The sequence below is a fragment of the Mytilus californianus genome, unplaced genomic scaffold, assembly GCF_021869535.1.
Source record: "Mytilus californianus isolate M0D057914Y unplaced genomic scaffold, xbMytCali1.0.p SCAF_11, whole genome shotgun sequence".
Lineage (NCBI taxonomy): Eukaryota > Metazoa > Mollusca > Bivalvia > Mytilida > Mytilidae > Mytilus > Mytilus californianus.
Window position 1 is genome coordinate 51766906 of NW_026262593.1, and position 18404 is coordinate 51785309.

General features: G+C 31.8%; 1 protein-coding gene across 1 annotated transcript; it reads right to left on the minus strand.

The window, feature by feature from the left end:
• Positions 1 to 340: 340 nt before the first annotated feature.
• On the minus strand, positions 341 to 16668 carry LOC127720285 (uncharacterized). The gene is made up of 3 exons (XM_052226798.1): positions 16212 to 16668; positions 2388 to 2606; positions 341 to 1829 (listed from the first exon to the last, which is right to left on the minus strand). The coding sequence occupies exons 1-3, from the start codon at positions 16645 to 16647 to the stop codon at positions 1213 to 1215; spliced, it is 1272 nt and encodes a 423-aa protein (XP_052082758.1). The 5' UTR covers positions 16648 to 16668; the 3' UTR covers positions 341 to 1212.
• Between the last annotated feature and the right edge of the window lie 1736 nt (positions 16669 to 18404).

The window sequence follows — 18404 nt, forward strand, 5'->3', positions numbered from 1 at the left end:
AGATACCCTAATGATGATTGTGGCCAAGTTTGGTTAAATTTGGCCCAGTAGTTTCAGAGGAGAAGAATTTTGTAAAAGTTAATGGACTACGACGGATAACGAGGGACATCAAGTGATTTAAAAAGGGAAAACCCCTAAACTTGGGGTTTAATTTTATTTTGTGGTTTTTAAGCAGAAGACCAAAATGTAACAGGCCAATGACAGGAAACAAATGACAGACCAAAATTGACAGGAAACGCTAACATGGCTTTATGACAAGGTTATCTAAAAAATATCTGTTGACCAGAGGGAGACTTATTGGATCAGTACAAAGTATTAAATAACTAACAAAATGACAAAAGACATTTAGTACCGAAAGCTAGTTCTTTAATAAACAAACAATTTTATCATTCATCTATGCCTCCAACTGATTAACAAGTTGTATAAAACATGGTAAGCAGTCTGAGAAAAAACATAATGAAGTTCTCTAATAGTTAACTAATGTATAACAATGTATCTTTATCTATGTGATGTGTTACACTTTTGAAAATAACATCAATGTCATTAGTAATAAGGACAAAATGTCATATATGTGTTTCAAGTATCCCTGTTTTTATAAAAATAAAATATTAGACATTACTTTTAATGTTATGGCATCACAATGACAAAGACCTTTGGTAAGCAAAAATGTTGAACAGGGTTAATGTTTACATTAATTCCCTGAATATTTCCTTTGAGAAAACATCGAGTAAATTCTATAAATAAGATATTTTTAGAGAAGATGTATTATTCCTGTAATAACTCTTTTCTCAATATGAAGTTGTTTCTTAAATGTGCTCATAGATTTTTTATTTCAAAATCTATGTCAATACTGATAATTGACTCCTTGTTCTCAGTCCTTTATTATAGCCTAACTTAAACTACGTTTAGTAGTTTGAGATTCTGTTAATGACTTCAAATTTTTGCAGACATTTAATGATTCAAATAAAAAAAAATCTAAACGTTGTTTAAATTGTTTTACATTTGTTGTCCAGGACTTTTATAACTTGCTTTGCAGTATGGCTTTTGCTCATTGTTGAAGACTGTAAGTTGACATTCAGTTACTAACTTTTACATCATTTATTCTCTGGTGGAAAATTGTCTTATTGGCAATCATACCAAATCTTCTTACTTTTATAATAATGATTCATGCCTGTCATTTTAAAAGTACAATATATTCAATGTTAGTAAATTTTAATATATTGCTATTTCTGGATATAAATTCATATCATGTGCTTTATTACTCTCCACAAAACATGACTTAAAGGAAACATTTTCTGTTAATTCAGACAATGTGAACTTTTCACCAGAAATATTATGAAAATTTGCACTCTTGCCCAAATAATTCACTTGATTTTGGCTCAGACAAGGTACAAAGTTCATATGGTTCAAAAGCATCCAAAGATGTAAAATTGCAGCACTGTTAAATTTCTGTCCACTCTTATCCCACAAGTCAGATGGACCACTTTTTAGAAGAACATCGTGTTCATATTCATACATGTAAACAAAATAATCATTTGGCGTCAACACTAAAGTAGGTATCAATGTACTCGTGAAGGCTTTATTTGAATAACGTTTCTTCATATTTGAACGGGAAAATGCAAATGTAATACACTGAGCTAGAGTCTGGCTTATCCAGGCAACTTCCTCCTCTTTGGTCTTTTCGTCAATATCTGAGCATAGTTCTTTTTCAAAATCACTGCTTTGATTATTCGTTTTTCTATCTTCGCTTACCATAACACAGTTTTGCTGTACTTCATTATCAGCTGATAAAAGAACATCAGGTCTTCCATACCAAAATTTTTCATAACCTTAAAAAAATAGAGAAATTATGTTTACTTAATACTATTATATAAAAGGTCACAAGAAACTGATTTTTTGTTCTTTGAATTGGCCCATATTATTTTTATGCAGATAAAGTTTTATAAGATTAGTTATTCTAATCACATAATTTAGACAATATACATGATATTATTAATATATAGAATATTACACAATTGTTAAAAACTTTTCACTTGCACCCAAAATTAATTTAAATTCATTTATTTTACTGCTGAACACAAATTCATTTCTATATATATCATGTATTTTTAAAAATCCAAATTCCTGTATTAAATTTTCCCAACAGATGTAGGTTTTAAGAATTAGTAAACCGCAAAATCAGGGTAAAAACCCAAATTTAGCATATAATTTAAAAAGGTCATGTCATGATCATATGATGAACATGTATGACAGCTTCATATTACGGTATGGGTTTTGCTCATTGTTGAAGGCTGTATGGGGACCATTGAGTGTATTATACACATACAATTTACTTGTATTAACTACTTATTATATAATAAATAATAATATCTTACAAATATACCAACCTAATCCTGTATGTCCATATTCTATTGGTTTCTGACATTTGACAGCACTAAAGCAGGGACAAAACAAAGGCCTGTCAGACAAATCTCTACTAGTAATGTGTTCTTTTCCTAGCACTAATTTACTGAGAAGATGGTTTGTCAGAAGAGCAGTCACATAGCTTTTTGGTTTATCTGTGAAAATATTTCTGCTGTCTCTTTTTAAACATCTTTCATGGTCCTCTGAAAATACATTGGTTTTTGTAGAACTATATAGAGAATTGTAAAAGGGTAATAAAAGTGTTTACTTTTATTATTTTTAGTGACACAAATAAAAAATTAAAACATGTGAAACAATTTCTTGTTAAAAAAGATATGTTAGGTTCCTTTGACGTGGATACTGTAGGTATGCAGGGTTTCCTAATTTAACATAAAATTGAAAATATACTCAGGTCACAACACTTCAACTAGGTAGAATTAATCTATTGAGTAATTGTCCGCTTTAGAATTAAGCTAATGTTAAAAAAGCAAAAGAGCAAAACAAAAAAGTGAAGTTCCATTGCAAGAGTTTTTCTTGCAAAAAAGGTCAGATCACAACTTGGCGGTGTAACCTGTTTATTTTGTACATTGTATAAATTCCCTTAATATAACTACATGTAATATAAACTACTTTACACATTATAATCATAATTTAACTTTTAAAAAATAATATGTTTTTATTTTTGAAATTGTTGTTTTGGCAAAGACCAGTGACTAAAACCCCAGAACAGGTAAAAGCTGTATTTCTGACTTGGGTTATTTTATTAATATAAAATTTCATCAACGATTGGTTCCCTAACTTATTGATTCGATATCGATGATTTCATTTAATATTGCAATGACTCAATTAATTATACATGTAGCACCCTCTATCAGTCAGTGTGCTCTAAACAAGGATTTATTTGAATCTGGAATAATTTTGAATTCTGGAAAATTGATAAGAAATGTATGATGAAAACTATCCCAACTAAATAGGGTTAGCCATGCGTGCATGGCTAAGGTTAATTTTACTTTCACTATCATTTCAGTATGAACTAACTAACCCACCTTAGCCATGCGCGCATGGCTAACCCTATTTAGTTGGGTTAGTTTTCATCATATATTTCTCATCAATTTTCCAGAATTCAAAATTATTCCAGATTCAAATAATTCCTTGTTTCTATGTGATAAAGTGATTGATAGTGTACTGTATAGAAACACTGAATTATTCTGAATAGCTAACTTATATGCCTTCGCAGTTTTCTCAAAAACAAACTTGGTCGAGTATCAGAAGGAAGTTGCAGTTGATATCTTTCTCTGAAATTAATTCTATCAAAACTTTTGATTTTTCAATCCTGTATACCACTATCGTGACTATTCCCCATGTGAAATTGAAAAATTGTCTATAAGAAATAATCCACAATGCTTTTCAATATTAAAATGGCAGCATACGCTATAAATTTATTGCTTTGGGATACCATATGGCATATTTTGTTAATAGTGAAAAAGTATAACATGCTACACAGAGGAATAAGTGATCAGTATGCTTGTGTTTCTCATTGACAACATATTTGTTGAATTTGGAGGTAGACTTTTTCAGCAAGTTGTCAACATTCCTATGGGAAAGAAACGTGCGCCTCTCCTTGCCGACCTCTTCTTATTTTCATAGGAGTAGGAGTTCCTCAGACACTTGTCAAAAACAAGAAAATCAAGGAAGCCTGATCATTTAATTTCACATTCAGATATATTGATGATGTTCTTTCCATAAACAATCCAAACTTTTCTGATTGGGTTCCATTAATATATCCTCCAGAACAAGAAATTAAAGAGACAACTGACACGGCTTCATCCACCTCATTTTTAGACTTATACCCTTATATTTGACATAAGCGGTCATCGGTCATCTCAATACCAGAATCTATGACAAGCGAGACGATTTTAATTTTGAAATTTTAAGTTTTCCCCTCCTTAGTAGCAATATACCAACTTCACCTGCATATGGAATATACATTTCCCAACTCATTCGGTATTCAAGAGCTTGCAGCTGCTACTCAGACTTTATAAAACGTCCCCTGTGTCTGAGCAGAAAGTTGATGAGCCAAGGTTATGTCAAGGAAGGTCTCGTCCTGTTTCTAAAAAAGTTCAATGGAAGATACCAAGACCTTGTTGATAAATATTCCGTATTAACTTCACATATAATACATGATGGTCTTGAAGTATAGATTCTAGGTACTGACGTTGTTTATAATCTTAATTAGGTGTTTAAGTTCCCCTTTTTGTCCTTGTATATTTTTGGCCTTTGCTGTTTGTCCATTTTTGATTATATACTTATGACTTGGATCGTTACTTATACATCCCGACATTGTGATGTTGTGCTATGGTCAATTTTGAGTTCTTGTCTTTCATTTTTGCTTATGTACTTTGTCTATATGCCATTTTGTGTTTCTTTGTTGAAACAGTTATTTGTTTTTATAGTAATTACAATTATATTACAATGTTGACTGCTGTACCCCAATTTTTGACCTTTTTACCTATTATGTCTGTTTGTTTTGCTCACACACTGTTGTCAATATAATGGAATTCTATAAGACTGTCATACAAGTGAAAGGTTTAGCTAGCTATAAGGCCAGGTTTGGTCCACCTTTTCTACAATGCCTGTACCAAGTCAGGAATCTGACAGTTGTTTTCCATTCGTTAGATGTGTTTGAGCTTTTGATTTTGCCATTTTATAAAGGACTTTCCGTTTTGAATTTCCCTTGGAGTTCGATATTTTTGTTATTTTACTTTTTGATACCAAGGGCACAAGAAAAAAAACATAAGACAGGGTGGGCGAAGAGATATTGAATTGTAAAGATATTAATCTTTTTATAAACATCTTTTTCATAAGGCACAGACTATAACAAATCAATATTAAACTTACTCATTCCGCACTATATTTTAATACAACATTCTTCATAAAGCAGTTGTTCGACATACATTTTAGCTCATATTAGATACATTTCAAATGTTTCAAAAGAAAAAATGTCCAACTTTTTGTGACAAACCTATCATCTTGTTGGACAAGCTTAAGGGAAATTATACCTATTTCAGTATTCCTGAAGCAGTTGGTTAACCTGTTGTGCTTGCATAAAGGGTCAAGAAATCTGTCTCAAAATTTAAAGGCAAGGAATTCTCTAAATATACTGCTGAAATTTACCCAATGGAACTTAAATAAATCAAATATTAACAGCAATACATTTTTGTAACTGTCCTTTCCAAGATTTAGATAATTCAGTATTACACCAGAAAGTCTACACAAAAATTTACGAAAAAAGGGATGATTTTTCTTTCCCTATTGTTAATTTTCCCTTTTTGGACGGTGGTGTTCCTTTGGCACCGTCTTACGGTGTTTATATATCCTAACTCGTTCTCTATGCTTGTGTCTGCAGTGATGTTTTGGATTTCAATGAGTGTAATCTATGTATTACTAGTAAATTATTAGGTCAGAGATTTCGTTACCACAAATTACTTAATACCTTTACTAACTTCTTCCATAGATACAAAGATTTGGTCTGCAAGTTTGGCTGTTCCTGTAGAAAACTTGTTTCAAACGGAATAGCACATCCTAAATTTTACAGTGATGTTGTAAACCGAGCCCAGAAATTTAGATACGATCCGGGTAAACTTATCAATCCATTAAATAAATTTATTCTAAAAGATTACCTATTCAACACTGTAATTAAATCTTTGAATATTGTTTTTATTGGTATAAATATTGATTTTGTTATCAGTAAATTAAAACCTTACTAAATTTTACAAATATGTATTTTCACGGTACTACAATCTGTTGATACATATAGTTTGGCATTGCACAAGGTCATGTTTTTCTCTGACTGTTAATGACATCTTTACACTAAATCCATTGGATGTTGGATGTGTACTGATTGATATTTTAGTCTTAGATACATGATTTTTTTATTAGTTGTTATTGGCTTTGAACTAGCTGTCAGTAACTGTGAGAACTCTCAGATCTGTACTTAGTGTCTTTTTGTTTTGGGGATGTATAAGTACCTGTCCACTTCCACTCTGTGTTTTTGTAAGATGTATATCTATTTGTATCCATCTGATGAGTTAAGCCTAAGGCCCTTTTTCAACTGATCTTTATAGTTTGTTCTTATGTTGTACTGTTTCACCACTGTCCCAGGTTAGGGGAGGGTTGAGCGCTCACAAACATGTTTAACCCCGCCACATTCTTTATGTGCCTGTCCCAAGTCAGGAGCCTGCAGTAGTTCAGTGGTTGTTGTTGGTTCATGTCTGTCATACTTGTTTTTCGTAAGTTGTTTTGTTATAAATTAGGCCGTTAGTTTTCTCAATTGAATCGTTTCATATATTTCATGTCAGGGCCTTTTAAAGCCAACCATACGGTATGGGTTTTTCTCATTGTTGAAGGCTGAACGGTTGCCTATAATTGATTACATCCACTTCATTTGAACTTTGGTGGATAGATGTCTCATTGGCAATCATACCACATCTCCTTATTTTTATATCCAATTAAAACTATAGAAATTTGATTTTTAGTCTTTTTCTCATTTTTGACTGCAGGTCCCCTTGTTTTCAGTCGGTCCACATTACGAAAGTTTGCAGTTTTATTTGTGGTTGTCGATAATTGGGGTGAGTATATGTCATGAACAAATGTATATATGCGAAACATCTGTAAAATGTTTATGGTTTTGTGTCAGTCCAGCCATTAATCCCATTCATATTTTAGGTTGATTCATCCCTATTAAAAATAATTAACATACATGTACATGTATATGAAAATAAGAAGATATGATAGGATTGCCAATGAGATAACTTTCCACCAGAAACCGAAAGAGGTACAAATGTAGAAGTTAGCAAATATTTCTTTTATTTTTGCATACATTTTTGTATGCATCTATCTGGGACTTCTTCATTTCTTTTGTACATTTATCTATTGCTACAAATCCTATTAATATAACTACGAAAGTTTTTTAACTACGAAAGTATCTTAAAATTGTAATACAACTTTTAAAAAATGTCATGATTTATAACTATTTGGGTGTTTTTTAACTACGAAAGGATCTTAAAATTGTAATACAACTTTTAAAAAAAAAAGAATGGACTAATTGACATTTTTCTTTAGAGTTTATACATGAATTTGTCAAAAACTCTTTTTCATTGTTCTTCGGCAGGTGGCTTGTCACCAGGGATAAAATTTTCATTGCAGTTTATCAAAAATTCAAGTTTACTAAACTTTTTTAACTCAAAAAAACTTTCATTCATACTTCATTTGTAATTAAATTATGGTGTTTTGTAGTAATGTGTATTACGAGACTATTGTGATTTCATTGGTTGTTTTAAACATATTTAACAATCTACCAGGAATTATTACAAATGTACAAATATTAATTATTATAATTTGATTAAAATTTTCGGTTAATGAAGGTAAAAGATATTGCAGGTTCAATCAATCATTTTTGTGGAATTTTGAACAGTTGAGCATATATGCTATTTATGAATCTTTTTAACCTCTGAACCTCGACTTCAGTGAAAGGTTCTATTGGAGAGTGGATAGAACACTGAGCTGTCAGATTTGAGTTTTATTTCCTTGCTTCAAGGTTAACACATTACACTGACTGATAAAAATTTAATCCAATTATAATAATTAGTATGTGTACCGTAATAATTCCAGGTAGATTAATTATAATAATGTCAGGTAATTACCAAGTAACCATTATCTGATTAATATACGCCTTGCAAATTCTGTAATCAATTATAATGACATGATTACACATCAAGGCACGCAAGTGACATAAATTAAGTTTCACCTGTACACTGCTGTAATAAGTTGTAACATTTTTATATAACCTGCTACGCAGGTTATTCAGTGTGCAACACATTTTTGAAGTTTTTTCTTCATACACAGAATAAATATTACAGTCATTCCTTATAATTTAATTCTAAATTCTATTTTTAAGGAGTAAATCAGGAAAAAAAGTTGATGACGTCATGGTCACATGACAAAATTATGTCTATGAGCTGACATCTGAAATTAAATTATTTGAAATAGATGTCATATAACTGTGAATAAAATGCTTCGCTGGGCGCAGCTTGATACGACCGCAGAGGTCGAACCCTGAACAGTTGGGGCAAGTATGGACACAACATTCAAGCTTGATACAGCTCTGAATTTGGATTGTGATTAAATATTTGACACAGCATAGGTTTCTGACACAGAAAGAATGTGGTCTAAGAACTTCAATTTTTTTAATTTACCTATTATGGTCCAATGTCCAAAATTTAAATACATGGTTAGATTCAGCATATCAAAGAACCCCATATATTCAATTTTTGTTGAAATCAAACAAAGTTTAATTTTGGACCCCAACTTGGACAAACTTGAAAACTGGTCCCATAATCAAAAATCTAAACACATGTTTAGATTCAGCATATCAAAGTACCCGAAGAATTCAATTTTTGTTAAAATCAAACTAAGTTTAATTTTGGACCCTTTGGACCTTAATGTAGACAAATTTAAAAAACGGGACCCAAAATTAAAAATCTAAAAACACGGTTAGATTTGGCATATCAAAGAACCCCAATTATTCAATTTTTGATGAAATCAAACAAAGTTTAATTTTGGACCCTTTTGACCTCAATATGAACCAATTTGATAGCGGGCCCACAAATAAAAAATCTAAATACATGGTAAGATTCAGCATATCAAAGAACCCCATATATTCAATTTTTGTTGAAATCAAACAAAGTTTAATTTTGGACCCCAATTTGGACCAACTTAAAAACTGGGCCAAAAATCTAAAATCTAAATACATGTTTAGATTCAGCATATCAAAGAACCCCATATATTCAATTTTTGTTGAAATCAAACAAAGTTTAATTTTGGACCCCAACTTGGACCAACTTGAAAACTGGTCCCATAATTAAAAATCTAAACACATGTTTAGATTCAGCATATCAAAGAACCCCAAAAATTCAATTTTTGTTAAAAATCAAACTAAGTTTAATTTTGGACCCTTTGGACCTTAATGTAGACCAATTTAAAAAACAGGACCCAAAATTAAAAATCTAAATACACAGTTAGATTTGGCATATCAAAGAACCCCAATAATTCAATTTTTTATGAAATCAAACAAAGTTTAATTTTGGACCCTTTTGACCTCAATATGAACCAATTTGATAGCAGGCCCACAAATAAAAAATCTAAATACATGGTAAGATTCAGCATATCAAAGAACCCCATGTATTCAATTTTTGTTGAAATCAAACAAAGTTTAATTTTGGACCCCAATTTGGACCAACTTGAAAACTGGGCCAAAAATCTAAAATCTAAATACATGTTTAGATTTTGCATATCAAATAACCCCATATATTCAATTTTTGTTGAAATCAAACAAAGTTTAATTTTGGACCCCAACTTGGACCAACTTGAAAACTGGGCCCATAATCAAAAATCTAAACACATGTTTAGATTCAGCATATCAAAGAACCCCAAGAATTCAATTTTTGTTAAAATCAAATTAAGTTTAATTTTGGACCCTTTGGACCTTAATGTAGACCAATTTAAAAAACGGGACCCCAAATTAAAAATCTAAATACACGGTTAGATTCGGCATATCAAAGAACCCCAATAATTCAATTTTTGATGAAATCAAACAAAGTTAAATTTTGGACCCTTTGGACCTCAATGTGGACCAATTTAAAAACGGGGCCCAAAATCCAAAAACTTAATACACGGTTAGATTCAGCATATTAAAGAACCCCAAGAATTCAAGAATAAAACCCCATTGAAATTGATCAAGAAATAAGCAATTTATACGAAGTATCTTCTTTTGCACAACACTGTGCAATTGAATATTTCTTGCTATTGCGCAATACTGTACAATTGACAATTTCTTGCTATTGCGCAATATTGTGCTATTGGATATTTCTTGCTATTGCGCAATACTGTGCAATTGAAGATTTCTTGCTATTGCGCAATACTGTGCAATTGAAGATTTCTTGCTATTGTGCAATACTGTGCAATTGAAAATTTCTTGCTATTGCACAATACTTATTATATAATAATTTACACATCCTGTTTGGTGTGTATCTCCTACCATATCATTATTATTTGCTTTTAAATATAAATCAGAAATAATCAACTTAAAATGGAAAATTTTAAAAGAAAAAAAAAGGAAAAAAAGAAAAAAAAAAAAAAAAAAAATCTCCCCCCCCAAATTTTTTGAACCCCCTTATGATTCATCACCCCCAAACTCAATCCCAGCCTTCCCTTTGTGGTATGGTACCTTGCAGTACAATTTCAGAGAGATCCATACACTTGAACACAAGTTATTGTCTGGAAACTAGAAAAATGCTTATTTTTGGCCCCTTTTTGGCCCCCAATTCCTAAACGTTTCGGGCAATTACCCCCAAACTCAATTCCAGCTTTCCCTTTGTGATATGGAACCTTGTAGTACAATTTCAGAAATATCCAAACACTTACACACAAGTTATTGTCATGAAACTAGAAAAATGCTTGTTTTTTGCCCCTTTTTTGGCCCCTAATTCCTAAAATTTTGAGGCAATTACCCCCAAAATCAATTACAGCCTTCCCTTTGTGATATGGAACCTTGTGGTACAATGTCAGAGAGATCTATACACTTACACACAAGTTATTGTCTGAAAATTACAAAAATGCTTATTTTTGGCCCCTTTTTGGCCCCTAATTCCTTAACTGTTGGTACCATAACCCCCAAAATCAATCCAAACCTTCCTTTCGTGGTATTGAACCTTATGGTGAAATTTCATGGAGATCCATTCACTTAAACTAAAGTTAGAGTGCGAAAACCAATGTGTCTTCGGACGACGCCAGACGACGCCGGACGACGACGACGACGACGACGACAACGACGACGACGACGACGACGACGCCAACGTCATACCAATATACGACCAAAAAATTTTTAATTTTTGCGGTCGTATAAAAATAACTAATTACTGATAGAGAATCAATCATTTAAATAATGTCATGAATGTTAAACATGTTAAAGGGCAATTTATTGCAAAAAAGGTTTGAGGGTATTTTGGATTTACGGTTTTAAAGGAAGAGGGGCACGGTCAAGGGCGCAACATCCATCTAAATTTGGCTTACTAGACCACTGGTCATGCTGGTTAACATGGTAAATATTGCTCACATTGTTGGTCATGTGGGTGGGGCGAATATGTAATATTGATATCCATCATGTCCATGGTGCAAGTTGAGTTAGGGTTGAATGTGTGCATACAGCATATTCTTTGTAATATTATTTGTTGGGCGAGTTGGCAGGTCTTTATTTAGCTGAGGAACAGTAGCTCGTCCACAAAGTGTAAAAAAATATCATAAGGACCTATGAGTTACGGTTCTGCAGCTAGTCTTTTTTCAGCAGGATTATTTAAACTCCTTTTCATTTGTGGGATGAGTAACTGTTTCAATAGTTATGAAGATGATCCAAAATGAAATAATATTAAAATATAATGGTTCAATGCTTTAATTTCCTGTTTCTTAGGGTTACACCTAAAGTAAAACTATGGCAAACTTCTACATATCAAACAGCAAGCAAAAATCACAAAAATAGTACTTGAACTTTTGTAATTGCTTTTCTGAATTCGACAATCGGTCAGTTCAATTTGAAATCCATTTGAATCAAGGTAAATTTATAAAGTAAACTGGACCCCTGCTGTTGTTTCGCTCTTATCTACACATTTGTGGCGAAGTATCAATCGGTGGGTGGCCAGTTTATTTATAAAGATGACCTGTTGTTGAAAAAATTACCCAATGGATGATTTTTTTCAGTGGTTTATGTTAGCTGTTATATACATGTATGTAAAAGGGCTAGGTTACCATAGCTAAAAGAAGATAGTGCATCTGCCGCCATCATGTGCTATGATCTTCATGTAACAACTTCCCTGGTCTCAATCCAATAACTGTCAAGCGATCTGGTAATCATATATATATATCGATCATAATCAGTAGCACATCCAGGATTATTCAAAATGTTACAACTTATTACAGCAGTGTTCAGGTGAAACTTAATATACATTTTCCGTTTTTACAGGAAAATAATGTTATTTCGTATTAAAATAAAGTAGTGACCCCCCCCCCCCCCCCCCCCACCCGATGGATCACTATCTTATGCATAAAAAATTCCCAATTAGGGGACGACCATTTGATATTCTGGGGGGGGGCCAGGAGGATTTTGAAAATAAATAACTCAGCCTTGATAATCACAAAAATAAATGGTTTGTTCTGTGGTAGTTTGAAAATAAATTACCTGACTTGCAATGTATTGAAAATAAATAACTCAGCAGGTCTAATCGAAAGTATGAGATGGCACCAGATTCTTCATAAATTCATCTTTTTTCCAAAAAAAAAATCGGGAAACACTTCCCATATCTTTTAATAATAAAAGTATAAATATTATTTAAATATACTTGAAATGTCAGAAAATTGGTTTCATTTAACTTGAGGTTAATTGTCTCAGGAACACTTACCTCACTTTTATTAAATCAGGGCCGTAACTACATTGAGACAAATGCCTCATGTAGGAAATTTCAAAACCAAACGCTTGTCTCCATATCAAATTGTGTTCACCGTGAGTGCCTTGCATGAAGCAAGTTCTGTTCTCCCTCAGACGTAGCCCCTGATTTTTGGGGATCAATGTTTCTTATTTATTTGTCTTTTGTTCATTGATTGCCCTTCTGTATTCTGTTAGTGTTGCATTCATTTTGTAATTTAGTAATTTTATAACTTGATCACGAGTTTAAAAAAACACAGCAGCCACAGACTTAACTATGTGAATTACATTTTTGCTTTATCATGCATATTTGTCTTTTGATGTTGTCCCTAAAAACTTAAGTCGTACACTGAATCTATAACGTGATTTTGCTTTGAGACCAAAATATTGTCATAAAATTATTAAAACAGAACTTGCATTTTCAGTTTAAGAAAGGGTCTGGGGAACACCCAGAAGGCATGATTTTGCATCATTTGTTTTATAGCTTCTTGGGCCTTTAGCGGTTCAAAAACCCTTCAAAAACATTTTGCCTCGCTCCGCTCGGCCAACCATGTTTGCCAATACTGTTAAAAGAGCCTTAGTTACAACCAAACTTTAATACTGTGTATGTATAGAAGATTCATTTCTGCAGAGGATAATAATTAATTCTGATTAAATGGTACATAATGACTTGACTATACATGAATTATTTATCATAAACAAATAATTTAAAAATTGTATGTTTTCGAATATTATAAATATAGTTGTGAAAATAAATAATCAGTCCCTTGCTTTAATGAAAATGAAAAATCTTGCTTCAATAGTGCAGAAAATAGATAATCTGTCCTCTTAGTTTACAAAAATAAATAACCGATCCAAAACAAATCCTCCTGGCCCCCCCCCAGAATATCAAATGGTCGTCCCCTTAGGATGAAAATACCAATTTGTTGGTCAAGGGACCCATTTGAAAACACCTATAATCATCCCTGGAGTTAGCTGGTCTTTATTCAGCAGAATTAAAACTCCTTTCCATTAGTTGGAACAGTTGGCAGTTCTCATTTCAGTGGGATTAATTTCATTTTCATGCATAAGTGGACAAGCTTTATTTAGACAGTCAGGGCTAGTCTGCAGTTGAGAGGGGTTTCACTAATTAGCGACAAGAAGCGTCAAGAAGCGACAAGAAGAATGATTTTGCGACAAGAAGCGACAAGAAGACTATTTAGCGTCAAGAAAACTATTTAGCTAAAAAATATTATTAAAATTACTTATTCCAAATAGATATATTAAAAAAAATATGCATTGACATTTTTTTTTTATATATACGGGCAGTAATAAAGTGATTTTCATTTTTTTTTTATTATGTTGATAGATGAAGAAACTTTTGTAAAGGAGAATGGGATTGTGAAGTTTTTATTAAATAAAAAGAACATGTTTAAGATAATGTATGTACTGTTTTCAGCAAAGTCAGAGTATGAATAAATGATTGAAGATAAAATATAGAGTCGGCATAATAGAATATAATCTCTTAATTCATTTGATCTTATTAATGATATGCTCTACACTGTACTCTTATTATATCAACACATTGCTTCATTTGTAGAACGCTCAGATACGCTTTGTTATATTGAAAGCGTGTTTCTAGACAAAACGACAAGAAGGTGGTTCTACCATGAGTTCTATATATTGTGTTTTATAATTCATTGTTCTTGATAGAAACAGCATTAGATGTGGCTTCTCCCTAAAGTAATAACAGTAACATCAAATGAGAATAGCGATATGCATGTCCCTTGTTTTATTGCTACATAACCATGATAACATCCAATTAACACCTTTAACTTTGTACACGCGTCAGACTATACAATTACACGCGCCAGAATATACAATCATTGTAAATAGTGAACACCTGTTGAAAACTCAACATTGTCTTTAATTACCTTTAATCTTCAATCAACTAAACTATGCATAAACATGACAAATATCGTTTAATGAGGCAATACAGTAAAAAAAATGATGTAAATATTCACGTTTTAATTACGTTTTCCTTTTATTTGATTTCAATGATTTCAGTTTATTGTATTTCACAAATTATGTCTGTCAGTCAGGGGTACTACTTGTACAAGTAATTTTTATTTACTTGAAGAAGTAAATATTAATATACTTATATAAGTAAATTTGTAGGATATTTATACAAGTGTACTTTATTTACTTGTATAGGTAAAAAAAAAATTGGGCTTAGTTATGTCCCTTAGACATTCAGATTTTTTTACTTATACAAGTAAAAAAGTCATCCTATCTTCTTTTCTTGAATTCTTAGGACTTCTTTGCTCTAATAGAATTTTTAATTGTCTGTCCTTTGCAGATGTCTTTACTAATCATTTAAGTGTAATTTCATGGACAATGAAAATCTCATTTGTCTGTTATCTTCAGAACACTGCTCATTTACAAGCCCCCAAGGGGCAATTTTTGAAGGCCTTGCGCAAATACTTAAGATCTTTGCGCAATCAGTTTCTTTGTTGAATTAATGAGATGAAACATTGAACTCTAATAAAAAATTATGAGCTAACCTGAGAAAAATTGTTCAAGGCATGTTTTTACATCTCAAAACTAGAGAATTTTTGTGGGATTGTAAAAAAAATTTACTTATACAAGTAAATTTTTGAGAAAATTAAGGGGAGATTATTCAAACATTATAATTAACTTATACAAGTATATTTTATTTACTTCTTCAAGTAAATAAAGATTACTTGTACAAGTAGTACCCCTGACTGTCTGTATTTTCTGGACAATAATGCACAAATAATGCATTTTGCATGCAATCAGTTTATTATATATTAGACAAAGAGAGTGTTAAAAAAAATTATAAGATAAATATATAATTGTTCTAAAACACAAGAAAAAGTTATGTCATATTACAGGGAAAACGTAATATTTGCTGTAATACATATATATATCACAAGCAAGTGTAGCAATTAGATCTATGTTTCAAAAATGTGTGATGCTTTATTACTATAAATATTGACTTTTTCTATGAATTTATATTTAGTGATAGAATATTTACTTTCTTGTCGCTAAATTTGTGTTCTTGACGCTAAATATTCTTCTTGTCGTTAAATTATTCTTCTTGTCGCTAATAAGTGAGACCGGTTGAGAGAGTTGTCTTCCTTCCCTTTGTCAAACCCTTATAGATGGAAGATTTTGAAGTAAAAATGTATATCATATCGATGTTCATTTAAAGGACCTAAACAGAAAGGAGGAGGGGTTGAACTGAAGGAGCATTGTTACACTTGTAGGTTCTTACCTATTTTGCTGAAAAATTTGTAAAGTTGGAAAAATGCTGATGTTCGATTCACATCCGCTGGATCTGAAAGATCAATTTCTAACTTTCCGTTAATGTAATTGTTCAAAAAGTCAAATCCATCATTGTAAATTCCTTTGAAAGAAACTGCAGGAACTATCTTTCCCTGTTTGCCTGATTCCTCCATTGTGCAAGTAAATTTTTCACACTGTATGTGAGCGCGACTAAAGCTCTTGCCAAATTCACATTTATTTATTTTCAGTGGTGTCAACTTTAGATCGGTGTACGTATTCAACGTTTCAAAAATTTCGTTTTGTGTGTTTTTCGTTTTAAATGAAACATTGGCTTTTATCAAACAGTTTACAGTTATTAGATCACTTCTTCTGAGTAAAACCTTCGTTATCAAATGTTTTGACATTCTACATTGAAGATAATTCATATTTTTCTTCGTAAAGGTGCACTATGGTGAATGGGAAAAGAAATTACTAGATTGCTTTTAGCATTCTATTCTTTGTATCTTCACCCTTTAAGAGGAGCACCACCGTGCGTAATGTGTAAAGGAGGACATTTAACACTGTATTGGTACAGATTTAATATGAGCATTTGCCTACCATGTTGCCCAGCCTGGCCGGGACGGGTCTTACTACCCCAAAACAATAAGAAGTAAGTACAACGAAATAAAACATACGAACCCGAGATACGAACACACTCACCCAGTGATGCGCACATTAAACTTTTGAAAATATATATAAACGCAATGATATGGCAAGCCGTTGTGGAATTTATTCCCTATTTTCTAATATCAAAAATCATTTATTTATATTAAAAAAATCGGCAGTGGCTATTTTGCCGGCCGGACGGCAAAATAGAAAATATGCTATTTTGCCGTTTCTGATTAGAATATCTTAAATCAAAGCCGGAAAAATTGCATATTTCTATAGCAATGGCTATTTTGACGGCGCCGGCAATATAGTGAATTTGTTATTTTGCCGGTTCTTTGTAACGAGTGAATTTTAATATTTAATTTTGAAAAGTACTACGAAAATGTGCATTGCTAATATTAGTCTAACATAAAAGAATCAGATCAAGGATTTGTATAGTAATACAAATCCTTGATCAAATTATTACTCGTTTGACTCATATAGTTAAAATTTGAGATATATATATAATCGTTTAAAAAATTTATGAGTACAAGTGAAAAAAAGAATTTGTAAAAAGAAATAAAAATAGAAATATTGAGCATCCATTTGTAGCAATGAAATCATATCTCAAAACATGTAGTTGAAATTACTTCTAAAATCAGTCACATTTTAATGCTACATGTATGCATAAGAATAAAATCTCAGATTTTTAAACTGTATGTTGTAAAAAAAATAAAAATTAAAAAATCTCATTGCATATGAATTTGATAAAACATTATACAATCTAACAAAATCAACCACATATAGCTTCAAATTCAAAAATGTTTGAATTAAATTTGCTTCTGAAATAATACTGGTAAAATAGGCTTCCGCTTACCTAGAGCCGGCAAAATAGCATATTTTCTATTTTGCCGGCGCCGGCAAAATAGCCACTGCCTAAAATTAACCAAGAGATTTTCACAGAGAAGACGATATCCTTTTAATATAATCTTTGATTAACTTGATTTAAACACAAAAACTGTTGGCGTACACACATATTACATAATTATTGTTGAAACATTCAAGAAAGTTTTTTTTTAAAAACCATCTTCAACCCGCTATATGGCGGGAAGAAAAGTATACATTACATCGACATCAAAAAAATTTGACATTTCCGGTTGGACATTTTTTTTTTTATAACAGCAAATTTTTTCTTCACCCTTTTTTCAGATGAGCAAAAAATTAAAGAAATATATTACTGCTCTAAAAGCTTTATACAGTCTGTACCAGAGAAATAATAATATTAATATTCCTTTAGATTTACAGATAAAACTATTTGATTCTTTGGTAGCCCCTATTTTGACTTATTCCTCCGAAATTTGGGGATATGAAAATAAGATGAATATTGAGAAGATACATTTACAGTTCTGCAAAAACATTCTGCGGGTTAGGTCATCGACCGCAAATTTCATGGTCTATGGTGAACTTGGCCGATTTCCTATCGAAATTAGTATCAAGATGAAAATGATTTGTTTCTGGTACAAGCTTGTAACAAATGTTGATAAACTGTCTGGAA